At 34.2% G+C, this 24,950-nt stretch overlaps 1 protein-coding gene across 1 annotated transcript in view; it reads left to right on the forward strand.

Moving 5' to 3' along the window:
• Positions 1-24,950, forward strand: part of DYNC2H1 (dynein cytoplasmic 2 heavy chain 1) — a 157,511-nt gene that overhangs the window by 53,782 nt on the left and 78,779 nt on the right. Inside the window, exons 56-71 of the mRNA XM_018071346.3 lie at positions 2,052-2,165; positions 3,602-3,762; positions 3,916-4,039; positions 4,605-4,726; positions 5,614-5,700; positions 7,034-7,160; positions 8,891-9,032; positions 9,582-9,691; positions 12,093-12,191; positions 13,349-13,472; positions 16,381-16,544; positions 17,853-17,972; positions 19,924-20,058; positions 20,706-20,849; positions 22,484-22,573; positions 24,513-24,578. Coding sequence (XP_017926835.2) covers positions 2,052-2,165; positions 3,602-3,762; positions 3,916-4,039; positions 4,605-4,726; positions 5,614-5,700; positions 7,034-7,160; positions 8,891-9,032; positions 9,582-9,691; positions 12,093-12,191; positions 13,349-13,472; positions 16,381-16,544; positions 17,853-17,972; positions 19,924-20,058; positions 20,706-20,849; positions 22,484-22,573; positions 24,513-24,578 — 1,929 coding nt within the window. The remainder of the gene's footprint in view (positions 1-2,051; positions 2,166-3,601; positions 3,763-3,915; positions 4,040-4,604; positions 4,727-5,613; positions 5,701-7,033; positions 7,161-8,890; positions 9,033-9,581; positions 9,692-12,092; positions 12,192-13,348; positions 13,473-16,380; positions 16,545-17,852; positions 17,973-19,923; positions 20,059-20,705; positions 20,850-22,483; positions 22,574-24,512; positions 24,579-24,950) is intronic.

Raw genomic sequence — 24,950 nt, forward strand, 5'->3', positions numbered from 1 at the left:
GATCAGTGCAAGTTTTGCAGCTGAGTAGTGTTTACTGCTGTAGTTTAGTCTATCTGAAAGTTTTCCTAGAACTTCATAAATTCAAGCTGATGCGTTTTATGTTTATCACAGATAGGAACTTTCAATAAAATATGTACAGGTAGCACTATTTTAAGTAACAAATACCAGGAATTAAATTTGTGAACCCTTAGAAAGCGTGTATTTCATGAGGTCTGGTCCTCAGAATTTAACCTCAGAGAAGATTAAATAATACCTCCATGTTCATCATTCCTTGAATTTTTATTCTTCAGCTGAGAGGTAGACCTTTTTTTCAGTATTCTGTACTTTCTTTAGTAATGTTTTCTCAGTCAAGTAAAATAATTGCACAAACAATAGGTTTCCACATTGATACTTCCTGGAATCATAAACGTAGGTTAAGATGTAATGAATCTGCTGTCACTGCACTGGGTTTTTTTTGTTACTGACTTTGATTGGTTGGAAGTTCAATGCAAAAGACATTCTCTGTATGCAGTAAAGTAAATGCCTGGTCTTTTAAACCATTTGGTTCACAGTGCTTTGAAAGTATATTGCTTCCATTTTTATGTCTTTTGCTTTTGGCAGTTTTTAGTACTTTTAGGCTCTATCTGCCTACTGTACATGAATTTGAATAATGATGATTACCCTGGTGTGTTCACTGATGTCAGTTTTGAATCTGTGTCTGTTGTTATCTAGAAGAGTTACAGGTTATGTGGGTAGCACATATTACATTGTAGGACATAATCAAAGAGTAGGTCAAAAGCAATGAAACATGATGGTCCCACTGACATCAGAAAAATTACAGTAGAATTTTGATTATTTAGATTAGCATAAAGTATAGGTGCCCTCTAACATTTTAATGTCACTTCAAATGTTCTAGTTTATGTAAGAGATAGTGCTCTAATACATAGAGACTCTTTTAATCTCCTTTCAGAGCAAGGCTTTTGACCTACAACTGAATTTTAAGGTTTTCTTATTCAGAGCAATCATTCAGTACATGTTCATTTGCATGAAATGTCTAATCTAGTTTCATGTAGCTAATGTTTTATGTATTTGAATGTAATCTTCAATGACATGCTGATCTACAGCTTGGGTTAAGTGCTCAGAGAATTATTATTATCTTAAGGTTTTCTGTGCTTATATGCATCCATTACCTTCTGCTGCAACTCAGCTTGACAATTACTGGTGATAATAATGTATTATATATCAGAAAAACATAAACTGGGCTTTTTTGACTTTTATTTTTTAAGTACTGAACTTAGAATGTTAGTCTTTTATGCATTTTATACATTTATCCTCAATGATAAAAGACATTTTTATTGTTGTTTAATACACTAGGTATTAATTGTTGTACTGAAGTTTTTAGGATTGGCTTAGGATTGGAGATAGCTAATAGCTACTGTCTGCTGTGTGGTAGGCACAGTACAAATCCAGAAAAAAGAAGAGATGTAAACCCAAACAACTTACAATATGCATGTAGGACATACGTATCCTTACAGACAGATTGGTAAAAAATTTAAGTAAAGAAACCATTCTATGATTAGTACTTTTAGACTATTAGGCTGTAGTTCCAACACAACTGCTGCTTTAATGAATATGATAGAAAAATAGAGTTTTAATGGTGTTGTAAAAGAAATTGAAATAGATATGGGAGCAGCTGTAAAGACAGTGACAACACGGCAGTACTTTCAAATGTAGTGAGAATGTTATGGAGGCTGTCACTCATCCTTTTAGAGGAAGACTGACATGTTGGTAAGGAATGGAAAATCAGAGGCAAAGAGAAAAAAGATCATAATGAGCCTCTCAAAAATAGAGGTACAGATTCTGGTCTGTGGTAAAGAAAGGTGACACAGTAAAAGCAAATGATACTTATTCTATAAAGTTTATTTACCTAGTCTGCCCATCTAGTATCAAGTAGACTCAGATATTTTACTGTAATTGGTATTGTGCAAATTATTATAATGAAGACTAAAAGAAATGAGACCTAAGGGAATAAAATCTGTGTAAATTTGCAAGCTGAAGGTATTTTTTTGCAGAGTGCTAGTGAGCAAAAAGCAGAAATGGAAAAAATTAAACAACGAATAGCAGAAGAGGCTGCAGAAATAGAAGAAAGAAAAAGAAAAATTGAAGATGAACTAAAAGAGGTTCAGGTAAGAGCTGATAAGAAAAAGTAATAATTTGCAGTCTGATTTTATCTGAGTTACTCAAGTCCTGCTGTGCACAATGGTTTTGCAAAATTTATCCTTGCAATTCTTAAATTTTGCTCTAAATTATTTTGATATTAAAACTTCTTGCATTAGGAAACAGTATTCTATTTGCCAAATTTAGGTTGTCATTTTGGCATTTGTGTTCTCTTAGATATTAATTAGAGAAAGAATTTTCAAGCCAAATCTTACCAACCACTTGCTATTTCTATGCTGCTATGGTCTACAGCTGAGTTCTGCTGATTTTATGGAATATTTTTCAATTACTCATGTCTTATATAGACCAACCACATTACTTTGCCTTGATCAAACTGGTAATGTCATAGGGTTTGGTAGTCTCATCTGAATGGAAGTAATTTAATGAGAGATAATTTCCAATTATTACTAAATTCTGAAAATTATATATCCTAATGGCCCTCCAGCAAACTGCTTGTTCAAGAGACCTTACAGATAGTTGCGTGCTGAAACAGGCTCCCCAGGGAAGTGGTCACAGCCCCAAGCCTGGCAGAAGCATTTGGATGATATTCTCAGGCACATGGTGTGGCTCTTGGGGATGGTCCTGTACAGGGTCAGGAGTTGGACTTGATGATCTTTGTGGGTCCCTTACAACTCAGTGTATTGTGATTCTTTGTTGAGCATCAGATTTCTTGCATGTTATGTGTGTACAGTCATTGCTTTTAGTCTCTATTTTTCATCCCATCCATTTTAAGTTTATACTGAAGCATAAGGGAAAACTACAGCAACTTTTTGTTTTTCCTTTTAAATATTATAGTTGCTAAGGAATTATATCCTTGTATTGAAAGTGACATAGAACTGCAGGACTACACCCATTTTGTGACCTTTGATAAATATGAAAGATCTGTAAGGTGTGCACAGTTTTTAAATAATAATCTTTAACTTCTCTTATCATTCTATTTGTTGATAAGGGCAAAGGCTATCTGGATTTGTTTAGCTACTGGAAATAGAAAGCTTTTGTGACCTGTAGTTCTGTGTGTGTTTACACAGAGATCCTCACTCATGCCTATAAATAGTAATTAGCATAATTATTAAAAGATACCTGTATCACAATGAACTTCTAAGTAACGAAAGAACAAACATGATTGACACTAATATCTATGTAATGTTTATGAATTTCAGTGCTGAATGAAAAGCTAGGGTATGTCAGGATTATAATATGCTGTTTTATGGGGAAATATATTTATTATCACTTAGTAAACATGTGACAATTTTTTAATAACTTGTAAACTTGAATATGCATCAGTGATAGTTGGTTATGTAATAAAGTATTTAAAAAGAACAAGAAATTGTATGAAAACTGAAATGACAGATGTTCATTTTTTTGTATCCCCATCCCTCTTTATAATGTGTTTTTATATTTCAAGCCACTGGTTAGTGAAGCTAAATTAGCTGTTGGAAATATAAAGCCAGAGTCTTTGTTAGAAATCCGGTCACTACGGATGCCCCCTGACATAATCAGAGACATATTAGAGGGAGTTCTGCGGCTGATGGGGATTTTTGATACATCATGGGTGAGCATGAAGAGGTGAGGATTTTATTTAAACTTTAAACTTTTTAAGATGAACTACTTTCATTTATATTCAGGAATAATGCATGTTCAGAATTATTTGGTTTCATACAGAAATAATCTTTTTAATATTTGTTTCTTCTTTACTTAGTTATTTAATTCTTTTTACAGTTTCTTGGCCAAAAGAAGCATAAGGGAGGACATAGAATCCTTTGACGCCCGTAATATTCCAAGAGAAATACGAGAGAGTGTTGAAGAACTTCTTTCTAAAAATAGAGCATCTTTTGATCCAAAGGTAATTCCTGATTGCATTACATAAAATGTAAAAGACTAAAAAAACCCCAAAAAGAATAAAAAAGTCGTGGTTGTCTGATTTGCCAACATAATTTTTAGAATGAGCTTAAATTAGAGAAAAAGTGATGAATTCTGCTTGCAGATTTTGTTAGAGATAAAGGTGTAACAGAGATTACTCTGTTGCATGCTACCTCTAACCATGAGAATTGGTTGGTGAGTGGGGAGCTGTGGGATGAGAAGACATTATGGAATCGAGTCCTCTACCAAGCAATAGTAACTGGCTTATTCTGGCCTCCTTGTAACAGTAAGAGTCTAATAAATCATGCATTAATTTAAAACTTCTTAATTTCAGTGAAGCTACGTAGTTCTAAAGATACCCACTATGTTTTTTTATGCAGATCGCTGGCCTACAATATAATCTCTTAGTAACAATTTAAAGGATTAGTTCAGTAGAAGAGCAGGCTAATTGGCATATTTAGGTTGGTAACTAGTAAATCTGTTGCAGTATTTATCTTTTCTGCATTATACTTCAAGGACTTTCTTCTAACTGTTACTGAATTTTTCAGAATGCTAAACGAGCCAGTGCTGCAGCTGCTCCATTAGCAGCTTGGGTGAATGCCAACATCCAGTATTCCCATGTCCTAGAACGAATTCAGCCTTTGGAAAAAGAGAAGGCTGGCTTGGAAGCGTAAGTTAGACCCTATTACAAAACAAGTACTTTTAATACCAATGATGGTAGGCAAAACTAAAACCCTCAAGAAGGAATCTGAATATGAGGAATAACTTCTTAGAGGGTGGCAGAGCACCGGAACAGGCTGCCCAGAAAGGTTGTGAAGTCTCCTCTGAAGATATTCAAAACGTGCCTGGACATGATACTGTGCAACCTGCTCTGGGTGAACCAGCTTTAGCAGGGGTTTGGATTAGATCATCTCCAGAGGTGCTTTCCAACACCAACCATTCTGTGATTCTGTGTGGATTGAAGTTTATTAAAAAAAAAGATAAAAGAAATTATACCTCATCTGTAGGTAATAAAATGTTCCTGCTGATACAGAAAAGTAAGTGCGCAATATTTTCTTCTTCCTGGAAGCTATACCTTGGTTGTTTTTTGTACAATCATGAGTTACCTGTCCAGCTGAATAGTGTCAGGGAGAAATGAGCATCACAGATATGCTTAAAGTGTAGTCTCTCAGTAAAACCCATGCTATTTTATGAGATGTATGGTTCCTCTATTTTCAGTCATGTACCAAGCATAATCAGGTTCTTTTTGGGATCAAAAAGATAAGACATGGTCTTATGACCATCCATAACCTTAGGAATCTGTACTGATTGTTTTGCCAGGTTTTAAAATTCTGTATTGGAACAACTTGTTCTGATCTTTTAAGAATAGGGTGTTTGATTTCCATTTTTAAAGCTATGTGATGAGAAGTACTCAAAGCTTTTTTGTATGAAAATATATTTTTTTTAATGTAAAACAAAAGGAAGAGCTGTCTCTGAACTACCTCTATGTAAACTACTTTGCTGTTTTATTCACTCTTTTTTACCCATGGTCTTAAAATAAATGTTACCTTTTTGTAGTAATCTCAAGAAAACTGAAGACAGAGAAAAGAAGTTAGAGGGTCTTCTGAACTCTGTTGGTCAGAAAGTATTGGAACTGAAAGATAAGTAAGTTGGGTTTGTTTATTTCAAGATATAAATACAAACATAGACTATTTTACATTATGAATAATGACATTTATCTAACCAAATGTAGCTTCCTGTTCTGCAAGATATTTACATCCCAATTAGTGGTGCTTAGATAGATAGTCTAAGTGTCTATCTATACACTCAGTGGAGATAAATACTGTTAGAATACAGCTCATCTTCTTGATCAGATGAAATAAATGCTCCTTAAAAGTACCTGCTTCTCACTACTGATGGTGTTGGTAACCTTTATTGTAGCCATTGATGTCAATGGTAAGCAGTATTGTTTCTAACCTTCTAAATCACATAAGACTTCAATGACTCCTTAGAATTTTGGGAATATGCCTATACAAAACTTCTACTGATCACAGCTTGAATAAAGGCAGTTCTATTTCTCTTAGGCTGGCCTACTTTTTGACAACTAGTTAGCTATCTCCTTTTTTCTTGGCATCTCTTCAAGTACATGACTCACAGTCACAGTATAAAAATAGGTCTGGTGAACTTTTATACTTTCTTCAAATTCAGTTTAATCTAAGTTTTTTAGTTTGATGGTTTTAGTATGTACTTAGTATAGAACATACTTTATAATCTGACATACGTACATATTACTAAAAGTCATGTTTTGTAGTCTGCAAAAAAAAAAAGGGAGATTCTTGTCATTCAGCTATAGAGTGATTTCTTAAATTATTTATATACTACAGATTACAGTTAAATATATTACTTTAAACTGGTCGATTATTAAATGCATTAATTATTTTAAATATTAATCAAACTATTTAGATATTGAGCATTACAAAATAATACCTAATCCTTGCCTGTTTTTTAGGTCATGTTCTTACTACATATTAGTTTACAAAGTAGACTACTGTGCGTTGAACTGGAGTCATTCATGCAAATTAGCAATATTCTTTTTTAAAAATTTCAAATATCAAATTTACCAAATAGTTACAAATGTACAGTATGGCATTGAGCCTGCTATTTTCCTGACTAGGTGCCAAACAAAACTTTACACAGTCCCTAAAATCAAGTCAAGCTGTTTAAGTAAAAGAAGGAATGATTTTCAGACATTATGATCTGTATTTCAAATGTATTTTTAAGTCTCGCCTGTGTATCTATCTAAATTTTTTTAGTTAAAAGTCTAACAAGTTCATCTGCCAATTAAAAGCAGAAGGTACAAAAAAGAACTGTAGTTGTGTTCTTCATTAACAATATGGAGGAATTCATTACAAATTCAGTCAATTAAACTGCCTTGAAACTAACTGTTCATAAGTTTAGTAGTTCATGATAGTAATTACAAAGAGTATTTGTTTTACAGGTTCCAGAGTAGAACAACAGAAGCAGCAAAACTTGAAGCAGAACTAAGTAAAGCTCAGAAAACATTAAAAGCTGCAGAGGAACTAATAAATCAACTCGATAGGGAACACAAAAGATGGAGCACTCAGGTTAGCGAAAATTTTCATAAATATATCTTATAGCTGATAATTTGAAAATACAATTTTTGCACTGTTTGGAAAATGTGAGTTATTGCCATTCTGCATGTCTCCCAGTGTACATTTATTTGATTTCTCATTAGAAATTAAAGCTTTTCTTCCTTCTGAAACTTATTTTTACTTCACCATACAAGTTATATCACCTTGCTACAGAATGTGTAAAAAATCCCTCAGTATTTAATACAGAACATACAACATTCTGTGATGGTTTTCAATCACAATAATGTAATTGTTATGATGGCTGAACATGTCAGCAGTGGGACCCTCCAAGCTGAGATCCAATCAAAAGGGACAGTTTTTGGGAAAACATTAAACAATCACAGTCTTAAAACATATATTCTTTTATGGCATCGATGCCGGAAATGCAAATGTAGATCTACCCAAAATATTTTGTTGCTTTTGAAGTCTTCACTTAAATGTTTTAGGCTCTTCTGAGTAGGGAAAGTAAGCATATTTTATTTGCTCAAATGAAATATTTGAGAGAAACTGGCAAGTCTTTGGACACGTAGGCTCCTCTTTGGTCTGAAACAAAAAGGAAAATCTCGAGATATATACAAGCTGAAAATAGCTGTCACCTCCAGAAAGCAATCTCTAGTTTTCTTGTGTATTTTAAAGTGGAAAAAATCTCCATGCAGAGATACATGGTCCTGTCTCTCCACTGATACTAAAAAAAGCCTAAACAAGTAGACTAAGTGCCTGCATTTTGAAGAACCAAAGTTAAGGTTAGATGAATCCTTTTTGTAGGTTGACCAGTATGAAGGAAAAAAATAGAAGATTTTCCTTTGAAAGTAGCTTTACAGCTATTTCATCTGCTATAGTAAGGATTGGATGTATTTGAACCCCAGAGTCTAAATGCTTCTAAAAGTAATTCCTCCAGTTTTTCACCCTGATGCATTACCCTCATCATTAGAAAGTTCAGACTATCTGTTAATGATATGCTGTAGACTAAACTGACAGATAGATTAGTTAAGAAGTATCCCATGTTGCGGACAGTGAAAAGGCAGTATTTGTCTCTCTTTAAAGTAAAGAGGAAGCAATGAAAAGTTGCTTTTTTTGTTTGTGCATCAGCTTTTATTTGATGTCAGTTTGATTATAGCAAAAAAAAAAGAAAGACAATACTTTGAAACCAATTATGGCAGTCATATAGTATTTCGATATGCTATCTTTTTCTCCAAGATACTGGAGCATTTCAAAACAGAGGTGATGTAGTGCAGCTAAATTATTTGAAGATATATGATAAATGTATTTTATCATGTAAGTGTGCAGCGAATAACAGTAAATGTAATAGTTACATATAGTATTTAGTATCTGTTTACATATTATATACATACTTACTACCTGACTGTGACTGGGATCACATATTTCTTATTTTTCTTACTATGATACTTTTTATTCATTTGCTTATAAATTGAACTGAAATTCATAGATTTTTAGCAGCTACATTCTCAGAAATATCTGTCCATGCCCTAGCCCAAGGCTAAAAAGAATTTTTCCCATAATTTCTTGTCTGTGTTGCTGTGGGTTAGCTAGATAGAGATACCTGAAATGCAAGCAGAGAGATTGTCTCAACTGTATTCCCAATGGCAGGCAAATTTAATTATGACTTTTTAATAACTGATGAGACATATTAACATAGCTTTTGTTTGCAAAACACCTATACAGTCTTCACTTTTTTTTTTAAGGTGTCAGAGATAACAGATGAACTGGCTACATTGCCTAAAAGAGCTCAGTTAGCAGCTGCATTTATTACATACCTTTCTGCTGCTCCTGAGGATCAGAGGAAAACCAGCTTGGATGAATGGACCAAATCAGCAGGCCTTGAAAGTAATTTCTTGTGTGTGTCTGTCAGTATCTGTGTGTAAGTAATTAAGCTTGATTGAGGAAGTGAGAAATACCAATGAGTTCTAATGAGCAGTTTCAATTGTCTTCATGTTTCCAAATGAAAAGTGATGATGTTTTCTTACTCAACAAATACTTTTTTATACAGACAGGCTATTTCTTAGGCTTATTCTATTAAATTATTAAGATTATAAAAACTTATAAATAATTTTATTTTTGTAGAATTTGCTTAAAAAGAAGAATTTACAAAAATGAATGTATTCACATGAACTATTGTAAATTTGCCAATGCGTTTTGAATGCATCTGCTTTTTCAGCAAGCATTTTTATTTCTGCATTAATAATTTAATTAAATATTATTATGACATCAGCTAGTTATTAGTAATAGGTTCAAGCAATAAAATAATAGATTAAAGGGAAATCTACAGACCTGCACTCTGTTAGACAGAGTCTCTGCTGTATACAGAGCGGTAAATGCTTTATAATTATGCAGACTATAAATGCTGACACAAAGTTGCACTCTTTCATTTATCAGAGTTTGATTTACGGCGGTTCCTATGTACAGAAAGCGAGGAATTAGTTTGGAAAAGTGAAGGTTTGCCTTCAGATGATCTTTCAATAGAAAATGCTCTTGTCATCTTGCAGGTAAATTTGCTTTTTTTATCTTGTCTTGGAAGTATTTAAATTCCTACAAATTTCAGTAACGTGACATCTACCTGGAATTTTGAATTACTTCATTTGTGTTATTTGCTGGCATCACAGAACACACACACACAGAGAAATAAATACTTATGTACACTGGGTATTCTGTAGTACAAACAAAAAAACAGTTAAAGAAAACACGTTTTCCTTTTTGCTTTTACAGTTTTCTTCCATATCAGTCTATTCCAGCTTAAAGTGATAGAATCAGTGGAAGATTATGTCCCATGTATGTTGACTTTGACATATAATTTCTAATACTCTTTTCTCAGAAAAAGGAAAGGCTATATACAGATACCTTTTGAAACCTATATATATATTGCTAATAATACTTGAGAAAAGAAGTGGGAAAAGATTCAGTTTTATCATATAATTATGTATAGATATATAATACATAATATTGCGTGATTATGTACATGATATTGTAGTCATTTATTAGATCTCCTAGCAAGTAAGTATTTAATGGCATGAAGAGAATCTGCATTTACTACAGGTGATTTGCTTAGATTATTGATGATTCTCTCAAATCAATTGCAACCTTTTTTTAATTAAAATTTATCTTGCTTTATCGTCTTGATGGTAGATCAATAGTAGATCCTTTCTCAGTTTGATTAAAAAGGTTTTCTGTAAATACTGTCTTATACCCTTAAAACCACTTATGTGCTATAATAAGATCTTATTTTCATTATTTTCCTTAGTTGAATAGATTGAACTCTTAAAAATCTCAGTGTATAAAGAGCTTTATGAAGTGCTCCCTTAGTTAAAAAATTTTCTTTGTGTACAGTTTTTTTCAGCATCCTTATAAAGCTGAAATTGGACGTGATATTTTACCAAGGTGGTCTACAGTATAGTTCACAAGCTTTTGTATTCATCATCTTTTGATTCTTGAATATTGTCCATGTTTCTCTGTCTTTCAGTTTGAGATCTGTGCAATTACTCAGTTTGGAATACTGGAACTCTAAAAAAAGCCCCACAGCTTGGAAGCATTTATCTATCAGACTCAACTAGAGAATTGTTGAAAATATCTGTTTAAACCTTCAGCAAGTTTGCTGACACAAAACTGGGAGATATGGCTGATATACCAAGATAATCAGAGGGCTGGCACTCCTCTGCTATAGAGACAGGCTGACAGAGCTGGCGTTGTTCAGCTTGGGGAAGAGAAGGCTCTGGAGAGACCTCATTACAGCCTTTCAATACTTTAAAGGGACTTATAAAAACGAGGGAGAACAAGTTTTTATATGGGCAGATAGGACAAGGGGGAAAGGTTATAAACTAAAAGATGAGAGATTTAGATTAGCTTTTAGATCTGCTTTACTTAGAGAGTAGTGAGGCACTGGAACAGGTTGCTCAGAGAAGCTGTGGAAGCCCCATCCCTGGAAGTGCTCAAGGCCAGATTGGATGGGGCCCTGGGAACCTGTTCTAGTGGGTGGCATCTCTGCCTGTGGCAGGGGCTTGGAACTAGATGATATTTAAGGGCTTTCCAACCCAGCCATTCTGTGATTGAGTCTATGATACAGCAGAAGGTCAAGCTGCTGCCCAGAGGTCCTTGATGGACTGGAGAAATGGGCTGACCGGAACTTTGTGAAGTTCAACAAGGGGAATTGCACAGTCCTGCTTCTGGAGAATAACAACCTCATGTACCAACATGTGCTGGGAACCACCCAGCTGCAAAGCATATTTGCAAAAAAAGGCCCTGGGGGTCCTGGTGGACACCAGGTTGTACATGAGCCAGTAATGGCCCCCTTCCAAGAAGACGGCCAATCGTATCCTGGACAGCTTTAAGCAAAGTATTGGGAACAGGTCAAGGGAGTTGATCTCGGCACTAGGAAGGCTACACCTGGAATCCTATACCAGTTGTATGATCTTCAGCACAAGAGACATATGAATGTACTGGAGAGAGTTCATTGTAGCTTTATGCCTGCAAAATACTTGTATTCCTGATTTTTTTCTAAAATGCATTGAGGTCTAAAACAAGAAGTACTGTACCTTTGCCCACTAGAGGAAGAAGAAGGAAAACTAATACCTCTTCTTCTAAGTTTAAAAGCAGTTGTGAATAACAAAAGCTGTAGATTATAGTCACTGAATAGACTCCTGTTTATAGAGAAGGTGAAGAATGACCTAACTTCAGCAGGACGAACACCTGAGAATTTTGGATTGCATGCTTTTTTTTTAAGAAATAACATAAAAGACATAAAATTCCTACTCTATTTCTCTAAGCAGTTTGTTAATGAAAAAAAGATTTTAAAATATTTATGCTGTACATTTGGTAAAATAATAAAGGACTCCAATTTTATTCTTAAACAAAATAGATTTTAGTAAATACACATGTATATTTTTTTCACCCTAGAGTAAAGTTTGCCCGTTTTTGATAGACCCTTCTTTCCGGGCTACTGAATGGTTGAAGACACATTTGAAGGAATCACGTTTGGAAGTTATTAACCAACAGGTGCAGTATTTACTCTTGGTCTTACAATTCTGTTTTGCTTGAGCTTTCTCTATTCCAGACTTTAGAGAGCAGTTTTTAAAGGGGTGTGGTAGCAAACACCAAAAATGTGGCTGTATTCTATGAAGCCTATAACTTCTCATGAAAATTTGTTTACTCAAGGATGAGATCAAAGTACTGAAAATTAGAGGGTCAACATCTGGTATTACTTCTACAAAGTTTGCCTCTTTGTGCCGCCCTCTCCAAGGATATCATATTTTCTACTGAGAGCAAGATAATAACAGATTTGTAAATAGAGAGGTCTTTTGTATTCTTGGCAGTTCACTAGATTTCAGGAGTATGTGTACACTTACTCCCTATGATTTTTGTGTTGTATTATCTACATTGGAAAGAGTAAGTTTGATTTCAGTTTTAGACTAAGGTACCTAAAATTTATTGTCTACCTGTAACTGTTTTTGTGGGTGGTGATGTGTGGCTTGGTTGTACACACATAGGCAGGCATCTAGTGCTGTTCAGAAGTCCCTTATTGAACCCCACCTGGCCTAAAGTTATTGCTTCAGCAGAATGTAGGTCTTGCACAGAACCCTGCTGCTCTTGCAGGCCTTGAAGATTGTCTGTGATGGTAGTATCTTTGGGTAATTGATTGTTTCTCCTACCAGCTGATTAGCCTGATTACCTTTTAGACTCTGTTGTCTGCATTGACTAATGTAATCTTAAACACCAAAAACATGTTTAAACACCTACAGCAAAAGACTGCATTTAGACTTCTTAATACCAATGTGAATCCTGTCTGTAGATCTTGATTCAGTTTTCAGATATAGCTACATACTAACATTTGAAGTGTGTTAACTGGCCAGGACTTCTAGGTACACCTAACAGAAATGATGGTAGACCTGCTCTTTTCTGGTGCAGCACTTGAAGATCTAGGCATATTAAATAGGTTTTCTTTATGTCAGTATCTGAGTAGATCAAATTTATTTGAACTAAACACTTGTGGCTAAACCTGAAATATCATTTGATGCCTGTAATAGAATTTTTCAGCTGTACTATGGATTTTTAGATTTAGACTACTTGTTATAATGCCTTCCTACTCATTCTGAGGTGTTTATGTTTTTCAAAAAAAAAAAATGAATCGGAGGAATTTATATTTATTTGCCCAGGACACCAACTTCGTAACTACTCTGGAGCTGGCAGTGAGATTTGGGAAAACACTTATTATACAGGAAATGGATGGAGTGGAGCCTGTACTTTACCCATTGCTAAGAAAAGATCTCATTGCTCAAGGTAAATGACCAAGATCTTTACAAATGCTTCCTCAAAGCTTTTGTAGTTTACATCCATATGGGATGTAAAACTTGATTTTTCTGAAAACTTCAGTATTGTGCAATTTTTTACGTCTTTAGTAATAATCTGTTGCTAACATTTTAGTGCAAAAAATATGTTGGAAATATGTTCTTGTTTAGTAAGTGGAGAAATACTGAAATGTATTTAGAGAGTTTTTAACTGGATTTAGAATAAAGTGTTTTTATCAACCCTTCAGAATTTAAAGTTAATTTCTAGTGATAATTTCAAATGCATAGTTTTACTTGGAAAGTTGGGCCTTAAATAGACCAGAAGTGACACAGCTGGCTGTGCAATTAGAAATCAGAGTTTTAGAATATTGGTGTTGCTGTTTCTCTTTCAGTTGTCTGAAACTAAAGAAGGCACACAGGTCTGTCCCTGATGTGCCTTTGGAATGAGGAGGGTTGTAGATATCAGCAAAATGGTGGAATTTGGTGAAAGGTGTCCCTTAACTGATGTAATGAAAGGGAAACCCCCCAGCATTTGTTATGCAGTATCTCTGCTTTGGACAGATAATGTACTCTATATAACTCTATATAAAACTTCTTTGGATTTAGTTGCTTTAATAACAACTGATATGAAAATTCGTGTTGAAAGTTTAGCAAAAATAAATAGCAATTATATAAGTATCTTAGCATGAATTTTGTTGAATTATATTACATGTTTTCAGATTAAATCACAAGAACTGGGTGGATTAAAAAATACAGCAATATCTGTTTTAAATACTGTCTAAGTTACTGTAATTATAATAGTTTTACATTATCCTTTGTAATTATATTTCTGCCTCAAGTTGTAATTCCTCAGCATGTACCACAGCCTATGCATGTAATTTACAGTATGACCTTTGGCTACTGAAAAAAGCTCAAGACTTTTTTTGTTGTTGTTTCATCAACCATTGAGATCTAATAATGCATGAGGTAACAGTAATGCTTTAAATGTAAGTACATTTAATGTACTTATTATTAATTAAAGCAAATGTAATAGGATTCTTATATACATTTATCTCCAATATCAGAAAGGTCTGTTTAGTGAAAAGGAAGTTACTTTAAATCATTCTTCCTTTACAGATGTACCTGCTTGTTTATTCTCAGTAAAAGAGTACCAGCAAAGTGGTGACTTCAGGGTTCTGTGGGGGGTTAGGTAGAACATCGTTACAAATTTTTTTTGCCCCTCCAGTTTCTGCTGAATTTTGGAAAGGAGAGATACAGTATTGCAGGCATCTTAATTGATTTTATTCAAGAAATCAAATTGAGAGATGAATATGTCTGCAAAACTGTGGAGAAAGTAGATTAAGTTCAAATATAGTCATTTATTCAGGGAAATTGCTTATAACACTCAGACATCCTATTTACTTGTTAATGGGCTGTGTTAATGCTAAGTCTGTGCAGGTCCAGTCTAGGGAGCTGTTATTTGAAAAGGAGAATGGGTCACTGTTTGAATCTTTTCTGTCACTTTACAAGCAAGCACACACTCCTTCTCTTTGTCAAAATGTGGAGGTAGGAGCCTATCTGCATTATTTTGCTTGTGATGACTGTACATCTCTTCATTACTTGGAATGAAACATTAAGAAAAATGTGAATATATATACTGCAATAAATTCGTCTTTGTACAGCTTCCATTTTCTGTTTGACATTTTTACAACAGAGTCCTGAAATTTATTGTGATCCTTGGCATAGAAGCAAAATTGATATGTGATTTTCATCTCTACCAGTGTTTTAGCAAGAGATTTATATTTCTGATGTACAACCAGTGCTAAAAATAGAGAAGCACCTAACTATGCCATCTTGGAAATTTTTCTGGAATGGGAATTTTCACTTGTTAACTTTTCATCTTATAATTCTGTTCTTATTTCTTTTTCAGTATCAGGAGGCAAAGTCTTATTCTAATCATATGATTGTTTGAGTCTATTCTTTTCTAACCCTGCTAGAATGGAAATCTGGGGTTGGAGAGGGATGGTGAGGGGCCATACATGTAATTTTATTCTGTGACAAGCATATTGAGAAATATTAGGAGTATAAACAGATTGAAACCATGACATCAATTATTTAATAAATTGTTTCTTTCATATTATGATTAAATTAAATGTGTTTATAATAAGACAAATTTATGAGACATTTCTTGATGTAATATTTTTTTTTTCAATCTAATATCTAGATATCCCAACATGTTTAGTTTCATGGACTTGCTCTATAACAATTATCATAGAAAGTAACATTTTAATAGAATTATGATTATACAGCAACATCAACCTTCTACAAATAAATGTAACAGATCCAAAGATGAAATCTAATGAGTTTGGATCATATTCAGAAAATGTTGAACCATTTTAATTATCAAATATATAATTATGGCTAGTATGTTTTGCTAGAGTGGTATACAGTTGTGGAAATGTAAGTGAATATGTTTAAATTATGACAGGTTTCTTACACGTAAGGGGGATTCTCCAGTGGATCTTCTGTGTATTTATGTCTCCTGTTCATGGTTTGAAGATTTCAAAGATTCGTTAATATTACTTTTACTTCAATTGTATCTTTTGCCATTTAGTCTTTATGTGATGGGTAAGGGTCATTAAACTACTCAGGTGTATTAAATATTCTCGCTATTTAGCTGTCCTATACTAGTGCTATCTTATTCCTTTTTTTCTCTAACAACGCAGATTAGGATATGTTCCTTGAATTTTTTAAATTTGTATTCCTTTCAAAAAAGTTTATAAATAAATCTTCTAAAATTCACTTACATCTCATCGTCATAAAGTATTACACAAATACCATTATTTTACAATGATGTTTCTTGATGATGGTTTTACAATGTTCCAGTCAGAGTGCATATAACGTCTGCTTATTATTTACAGGACCCCGTTATGCTATACAAATAGGTGAAAAAATGATAGATTATAATGAAGAGTTCCGTCTTTTTCTGTCAACAAGAAACCCCAATCCCTTCATTCCACCTGATGCTTCTTCTATTGTTACAGAAGTAAACTTTACCACAACAGCAAGTGGCCTAAGAGGACAGGTAGGCATTTAGAATAAAAATAGTGTATATGTATAGTGCACATGCATAGATGCATCCAGTGTCTGGAAGAAGCCCTATGGTGCAGTTTGTGTTAATGGTCATGGAGGTGTTTTTTTTTAGCTCACAAATATAAATAGTAAAATCAAAGCTAAAACAAAATTTAAATTTAAAAATCTTGTTTTTATGCACTTTGGAACCAAGTAGTGAGTTCAACAGAGAAAATTAAAATTGTCTTGTGCTTCAGTTGCAACAGATTAATTGCTAAGCCTCTGCTTTTTGTTCAGGATACATTTATGGTACCATGGAAACATTTCTGTTGCAGCTCTCTAGTGTCCTACTTGCAGAATAATGCTATTCTGTACCATCAAAATTTTGTGTACAGGAAAAACGTAGTGAAATCGAAACACTGTATATTTTACTTCCTCCAAAATGCTAGTAGCTTTTGAGGTTTTCTCTGTAAGGTTTAGGAAGCAAAATGTAACATTCAAATGGAAGAAAGAGAAAAAAAAAGGGAAATTAAGGGAAATAAACCCCCTCTTTATTTGGTATGAAACAAGTTTTTCCACACTAACGAGGCTTAGAATAGGGTGTAGGTAAGATGTTGATAAGATGCAATTCAAAATGTGAAGCACAGATATCTGTATCGATTTCCTCCTTCCACTGGAGGTAGGGAATTGACATCAAGCAATGTAACCATGAAAATTGACCCCCTTTTGAACTGGAAATGCAGAAGAACAAACTTTGTTTTCTCTCTGTTAGGAGGAGAGAGGTTTGATTGGTAGGCATGCTGGAAAGAAATTTGCTGCCATTCTTTCCAGTTTGTGCTTTCCTACGTCACCTGATGTAGGAAATACATATCTGATAACAATACATGCAAAAGTGAAGACTGCCAGTCATTTAAACATGCATGTAATTCAGATTGAGTTGCAAAGGTTTAGGTCTAAGCATGAAACATTGTGAATGAGTGTCCTCAATAAAGTCATCCAGAGCCTCCTTGAGATGCTCTGGAGTATCTCACCTGGCTTGCATCTGCTGTTATACTCAAGGCATGATTCACAGTAGTTCCTGGATTATCCTGACCACTACAGGATATGCTGGATATGTACATAGATTTAAAGCTATTCGATGTCTGCTGGAACTGAGTAAACCCTCAGAAATCTACTTTCAAGTAGATTCTTTCACAATATATACTTTCAGTATATGTTCTATATGATGAATGAGTATATATTGTGCTATATAACTAATGAATACATATTTTGAAATATTAGAGTGTTTCTTATCCTGCTGAATAATCTTCTTTGTTTTTAGCTTTTGGCTTTAACTATTCAACATGAAAAACCTGATTTGGAAGAGCAGAAGACAAAACTGTTACAACAGGAAGAAGATAAGAAGATACAGCTAGCTAAGCTTGAGGATTCTCTTTTGGAGGTAAAATAAATTTACATCTTTTAGATCTGTTATACCAAAAAATAGTGTTCATATTGTTATGTATTTGGATGAAACTATACTGTTTCTTTTTCAAATTATGAGTTTTAACTGAAACCACATTTTTAGGCTTGTGAATCATGTCAAATGATACTTTCAAGTTGAGAAATGATCCTGTGTAGTGAAAGGAAAAAAAAATCCCAGTACAAAATGGAAGAATTGTTGAGAGACATTTAAAATTTTAAACCTCCACAATTATTTCTAACTAAGCTGTTAGTTTTTATAGATTAGACTGGCCATTTATTAGTCTGGCCTACAAGAGAGCTGGAGAGGGACTTATTACAAGGGCATGTAGTGATAGGACAAGGGGGAATGGCTTCCAACTAAAAGAGGGTACTTTTAGATTAGATATTAGGAAGAAATTCTTTGCTGTAAGGGTGGTGAGGCACTGGAACTCATTGCCCAGACAACTTGTGTGCCTCATCCCTGTTCAAGTGTTCAAGGCCAGATTGGATGGGGCTTTGAGCAGACTGGTCTAGTGGAAGATGTTGCTGCTCATGGTCCCTTCCAACCCAAACTGTTCTATGATTCTATGATTGATAGCTCTGTTTTAGAATTTTGTACATGATTATCTGATGTGATTTGAATTTCAGCATTTACTGTCCCTATTAAACTCCTTATTAATTCTCAAATACTAAGCCCTTTCTTAAAACTGTGATAGGGCAGCTTTCTCTTATAGGAAGAGGGAAACTTGCTCTCTAAAAAAATTCCATGTCCAAATTTAATCATTTTTAGCATCTTATTTTCTACCAGAAACTGAGACTTCAGGGATACCACTATTTGACCTTTTAGAACAGACTTTTTTTGTTATATTGGAACTCCAAGATTTTTTACATTTGTCTGATCTGAGTTACCAAGCACAAAACTTAAGATAGCTGGTACCTAAGATATTTGCAACAAAAAGTGGCCAAGTATTAACACTGAGTTGGTTTCAACTTTGGAATTCTAGTTAGCACTGGAATCAATACTCTTTGACCCCAAAGATAGAAAGCTAAGGCTCAGTGGAAACTGGCAGATGCTACATGGACTTTGTCAACAAAGAAATCAGTGCTGAAGGTGGTCTAGCTAAATTCAAGTTAAAGCAACATTACCATTCCATCTGAAGTACTGTACTGGTTTTCTTCTGAAAGCCTTGGAGTAAAGACATAGGTGCTGTGGTGATCTCGTAGCTTACATTGTGATTCCTTGTAGCAAAATTGGATTCCTTGAATGCTGTCCTACAGGTAGTTGTTCAGAACTGACCTGACTGACAAGAAGCCAATTTTCTGTTGCTGTCTGACTAAAAAAAAAAAATGTATTGAAGTATATTTACTGAGGGTTAGTAAAAAACATGTATTATTAGGGAATCATTCAAGCTTTTGCCACTTCTTGGAAGTGAAATTAATTGCACGGGAGAACGCAGGGAAAATGTGAGGCAATCTCAAGGATTTTGAGGTAATCTCTGATTACAAAAGTGAAATTGTTGTGATGTAAATATTTGTCTCAGTTGAAAATGAGAACTAGATTGTATAGGGGATAGTGGAATGTTTTTGAAGGAAAATGAATTTTTGAATGACTGGGTACAGGAAGTTGTTACGAGTAGCTTCAGGTTAAATTGGAAGTTAAATGGAAATTTACCATGGAGATTTTAGTGCCCAAGACCCTGATCATAGAAAGCATTCTGAAAAGCTTGCTGATGACTTATGTTTCAGAACCTGGCAATCTGGATTTTTGGAGTACCTTCTTGAGTTTTATTTTCCATGCTTCTTTAAAACATCATCTGAGTTTTTGGAATAACCATCTGTTCAGAAATATGTACAGGTCAGAAAGATGGACAGCTTCCAAAATAGTTACTTTACAGGATTGTTTGTTGTTTTTTTTTTTAACATAACATAAATTACTTTTTTTTTTCCAGACACTTGCCACATCACAAGGCAATATACTAGAAAATAAGGATCTGATAGAGTCTCTGAATCAAACTAAAGCAAGTAGTGCAGTCATCCAAGAATCACTGGCTGAATCTCACAGACTTCAGACTTTCCTTGATAAGGTAGAAGAATATTTTAATCTTTTATTACTGGTTTTTTCCTGCTAAAAATAGTCATCTTCTATATACAGAAGACACATACATCCACAGGAATATAAGATAAGTAACATATTAAATTAACTTTTCTGAGTAAATGATATTTGGGATAAGCAAGCACAGATAGTATTTTTGTTAATTAAATTGCTTTGTTTTACACATGCTGAATAATTACACAATTTAAAGTCCACCAGTTTGAGTTAAAGGGTGTTTGGCAGGTAACGAGGTTTGACTTCATTTTACCATCCTCTGTTGCAAACATTCTGGATCATATTGATGTTTTTACTTAATATATCCCTTTCTGTTGGAAAAGTTTAGTTTAAAATTTCCATTGAATTTTGAGATATGTTCTGTTGTGGGAAGAGACCTCAGTGACCCAGGGATTTATTTCCATCATATTCTTAATTTTAAAAAAGTTTCCAATTTGGATATCAAAAAGCATTGAAGTCTTGAGTTCTGGTCCCTCAATTTGGAGAATTGGAAAGGATTCGGTTTCCTAAAACAGTGGGAATCATCCACATGTTTTTTTGATGGGATGAGTACTAGTTTATGCAATAAGCAGTAGGTGGCAGTAATGCACCGAGTTTTTATGTGTGTGTTGTTTTTCTCTGCAGGAGAGGGACTCCTATCTCCCTTTGGCCGAGAGTGCCAGCAAGATGTACTTCATTATCTCTGACTTGTCCAAAATTAATAATATGTACCGCTTTAGTTTGGCGGCTTTCCTGCGACTTTTCCAAAGGGCTCTGCAAACCAAGCAGGTATTTTCTCTTCTGAAGCTGCTAATGCTGCAGAAGAATCAATCTGCTTTGATCCTTAGAATTTATTAGCTTCTCTGGACATTTTAAAAAAAATTATAATAAATGTTGATGAAATGTATAATAAGTAGTTATGCTGAACTGTTGTACTTTAGATATTCAGAATCCATGCACATGGAATTTTAAATTATTTTACGTTGCATATAAATCAGGGTATTGCTGTGCCGTCTGAAAGCAGAATAACTCCTATTTGTGATTTCAGACTTCCTCTTTGTCTAAGATGAACTAGGAAAACAAAGGTTGATTATAACTTTACTGAAGGCTTTATTTAAATAAATTAATGATCTAATCTGCTAATAATGCTAATTTTATCAACAAAGGGTAGAATAAGAAAATACCTATATATCTACAGGGCTCAGTTACGCAAAGGAAGATCAAAATTTTGTCTGCTTTTATACAGTTTGTAAGCATGCCTTATTGAAAATGTAATTTTTATTTTTCTGTGTTCTGATGGCCTGTATATCCTTATTAGAGCACAGAATTAATTTATTCCTTGTCACCAAACTCTTTAGATCTAAATAGCCCCACTGAGTAATGATGCGTTTTCTTTTTATTCAGTGTCTCCAAAATTCATCGTATTTCTCTTTGGTTTTACTTTAAAAAGACATTCACCAACCTTTCATCATGTCTCCTTTGGATTCCCCTTTATGGTGACATCCATGATTTACAACTTTCCTTCAGCTTCAGTCATATCAGGAACACAGTTCTAACTATGTGAACTTGCCCTCTTTAAAGTTCTTATTTCTTCTTTTCGACAACATGAGGTTTTAACTTCTTTTTTCTTACTTCACACTTCTTTATAATTTCTTTCTTTTCTGCCTATTATGTTACCATATTAAAGCTCAACTTCTGGTTTTGCCTTCATTACCTTCTTTCTTTTTCCTCTATCCGGTTCTTAATTTTTGAATCATTTAGGCATGGGAAAGGTATTAGTCAAATCAGTTGTCCAGTTGCCCTCCTTAAACTCATCTTTTTAAATTCCAACATGGTAGAAAGGAACTTATACTATCTGTTACACATTCCATGCCTCCCAGCCCCTTTCTTCTTTTGTCCTGTCTTTTTTTCACTTTTTTCATGTTAGAATTAGTTTTTCAGTCTTGACCTTTGAAGGACAAGATACACTTATTATTTTCTACAACGTTCATTTCATTTGGGCCAGATTTGGCCAGAAGTTTAGTAACTACACTTAACATCAACATACCTGTTTAGTAGTATTAAATGTAGTAATTCAATGCCTAAGCAATTTTTTACCTAGTGAAAACTATGGGATTTCAAGAATATTAATGTTAGGAGAAGAAACTGTTCTCTCATTCTTTGTATATTTACCTTATACAAAGTTGTATAATGTTCATAATCAAAATATTCAGGCCCAAAATATTTATTTCTTAATACTTCAGCATGAATTTCTCAGTTAATCTTCTACTGATTGATATGTGCAGCTGAATTTAATAATATGTTTTTAGAACTGGTGTCATGTAGCATCCAGATTATTTGTGTAATTTTTCTGAAATTTACAAAGTACATAAAAAAATTTTTACTTCCACATGAATTTTTGGAACCCAAAATTTCTTTTTTAGGATTCAAGTAACACTGAGGAAAGAATCAAGTTGCTTATTGGCTCATTGAAACATGCAGTGTATGAATATGTTTGTCGTTGTTTGTTTAAGGTAAGATTGTATTTTTTCTGACTTAAGACAGTGCACTGGGTTTGAAAGTATTCTTTCAGCAGCCAACACTTGATCTACTTCAAATAAGCAGTACTGTGTAATAGATACAAAAAATTACACTATCGATATTTAACATGCAAAATGAGGAGGACTAACAATTAGGATATGACAAAATTAATATTGCTTATGGACATTTTTTCACAGAGCTCCTCATTTTGGCTTCATAGCCAGTCCTGGGCTTTGCCGTCTCCTGAGCACTTTTTTTTTCCTGTTTGCTCTTACTTCTTGCATTCCTTAGTATGAGTGTTTGACCTAGCTGTCATGATAAGGTTTTGTGTGATTATTTGGGGGTTTTTTGTATTTTTTTTTTTTAAGGAAACAGAAGTGATTGTGATAGATTGACAGTTGGACTTGATAATCTTAAAGGTCTCTTCCAACCCTGATGATTCTATGATTCTAAAAAAAACCCACATTGTGATATTCTCCTTTCTCTTTTCTCAGCCTGTTCCAAATCTCTACCTGCTACCTTGTTTGTTTCCATCTGTTCCCTTGTTCCTCCATGTAATGTTCCTAATGTGTTTCTTCTTTATGTCAGTCAGGTATCTTTTCTCTTCTTGCTTTCTTATTGAAAACCTAGGATAGATATGCCTTTCATTTTCTGGTTTAAGTTTTACTTTCACATGGAACTATCATGACAAGAGGTATTTGTCTCATAATACCAGCCTGAAGAATGCACAGTAGGTCTGCATAGATGGTTTGAGTAGTAGTAGACATTACACAAGTCTGGAGTTTGATCAGTGAGAATGGAGAGATCTTGAAAATTTTACACCAACTCCTCCCCTCTCCCCCAATCTAGCAACATTTTATTTAAGGTACAGAGGTAGCAGATATTTCTTAGAAATTTTGTTTATCAAAGTCCAAGGGAATTCTCATGGAATGATCTCATCATATTTAATGTCTGCATTTGAAGTCATGAATATGTGAAGCGTTCCACTAAGTCATTACGTCTTGTGAATATTGGAAGGCAACAATTTTTGCACATAAGAAAAGAGCAGAGATTTCAAGTGTAGGGCACAGAGGGGAGATTTCTAGTAGGAAGGATTTTAACTGTGAGCATTCATATTGGAGTTTAGAAAATACTGCAAGTCTGTTACTGTGCAGCTTCTGACTAATGGTCCATCCAGCTTAATATTGTGTTCTAATAGCTGAGAGAAAAAATAAGCTCCTCACACCATCAACAATTCACTACTACTTCCACCTTTTATCCGTGAAAATTTTTAAAGACTGCTGTGACACTGAGGCTTTACTCGTGTCTTCATAAAAGGTATAGCTGATACAAGTTTATATGTTTTTAACCATGTTAGAATTGGGAAGGATGGTTTTTTCTATCTGTGGTTTTTCTATCTATGTTTGTGTGTACCTAGGCTTCAACTGTGCCCAGAAATTTTCCTGAGCACTGGAATTCACCCACCTGTACTGTTAATTTGTCAAAATAGTTTCTGTTACAGTTAGTATTCTTCCAAACAATTTTCATTCAAATTTTGGATACTGAATCATCCAGGGACTATCCTAATAGGCAGTTTGGATTTGAATTTGCTTGCAGACCTTGTCTGAGAAGATGAAAGAGTTGAGTGGTGTAGTTTGTTCTCAGTGTCATGTAATGTTCATGGACATATTTTATTTATCAGTAAAATGAGACCTCCAGTGCCTTACAGAGTTTGACACTAATGCCCAGTAGGGACCTATTTGTCACCCACTCCACTGACCACTTTGGGTTAGTCTCTCAGTTGCAAAGGTACGTAGCAATTTTGCATTAAGGTATATGTCATTAAGTCATTACTATGGAATTAGAGATCACTTATGTTGCTAATGTTGCTTATAAAAAAAGCAGGTGACTTTTGCCGAGCATATAAATACATTTTTATTGCTCTTATTTCAGGCTGATCAGCTAATGTTTGCTCTACATTTTGTACGAGGAATGCACCCTGAACTTTTTCAAGAAAATGTAAGTGCTAGAGAAGAAAATCCCCAAGTATTTTGCTTAAATGTAATATGAACAGTAAATAAGTAGATAAAAAGTTTTTGTCAGTAAGTATAGGACTTACTTATATTTGTCTATAGGGTAGTTGAATTACTTCTGTAAAGTCTGACTGCAGTGAAACAATATGCATAATTGACTTAATACATTTGCTTAAGTGTGGCTGATTAGCCTGAGTCAAGACATATTTAATTTTCTAAAATATCTACATGGAATGGAGAGACAAACCTATGGCTTTGTGTACTAGAAGCTGGAGACCAGAAGGAGTCGATGTAGTAGATGACAGTTCAATAGAGGAGAGTCCATTATAGGGTAAAAGGTAAAAATCAGACAATACCT

Source organism: Manacus vitellinus, unplaced genomic scaffold (genome assembly GCF_001715985.3).
Source record: "Manacus vitellinus isolate BGI_N305 unplaced genomic scaffold, ASM171598v3 scaffold_2_pilon, whole genome shotgun sequence".
Lineage (NCBI taxonomy): Eukaryota > Metazoa > Chordata > Aves > Passeriformes > Pipridae > Manacus > Manacus vitellinus.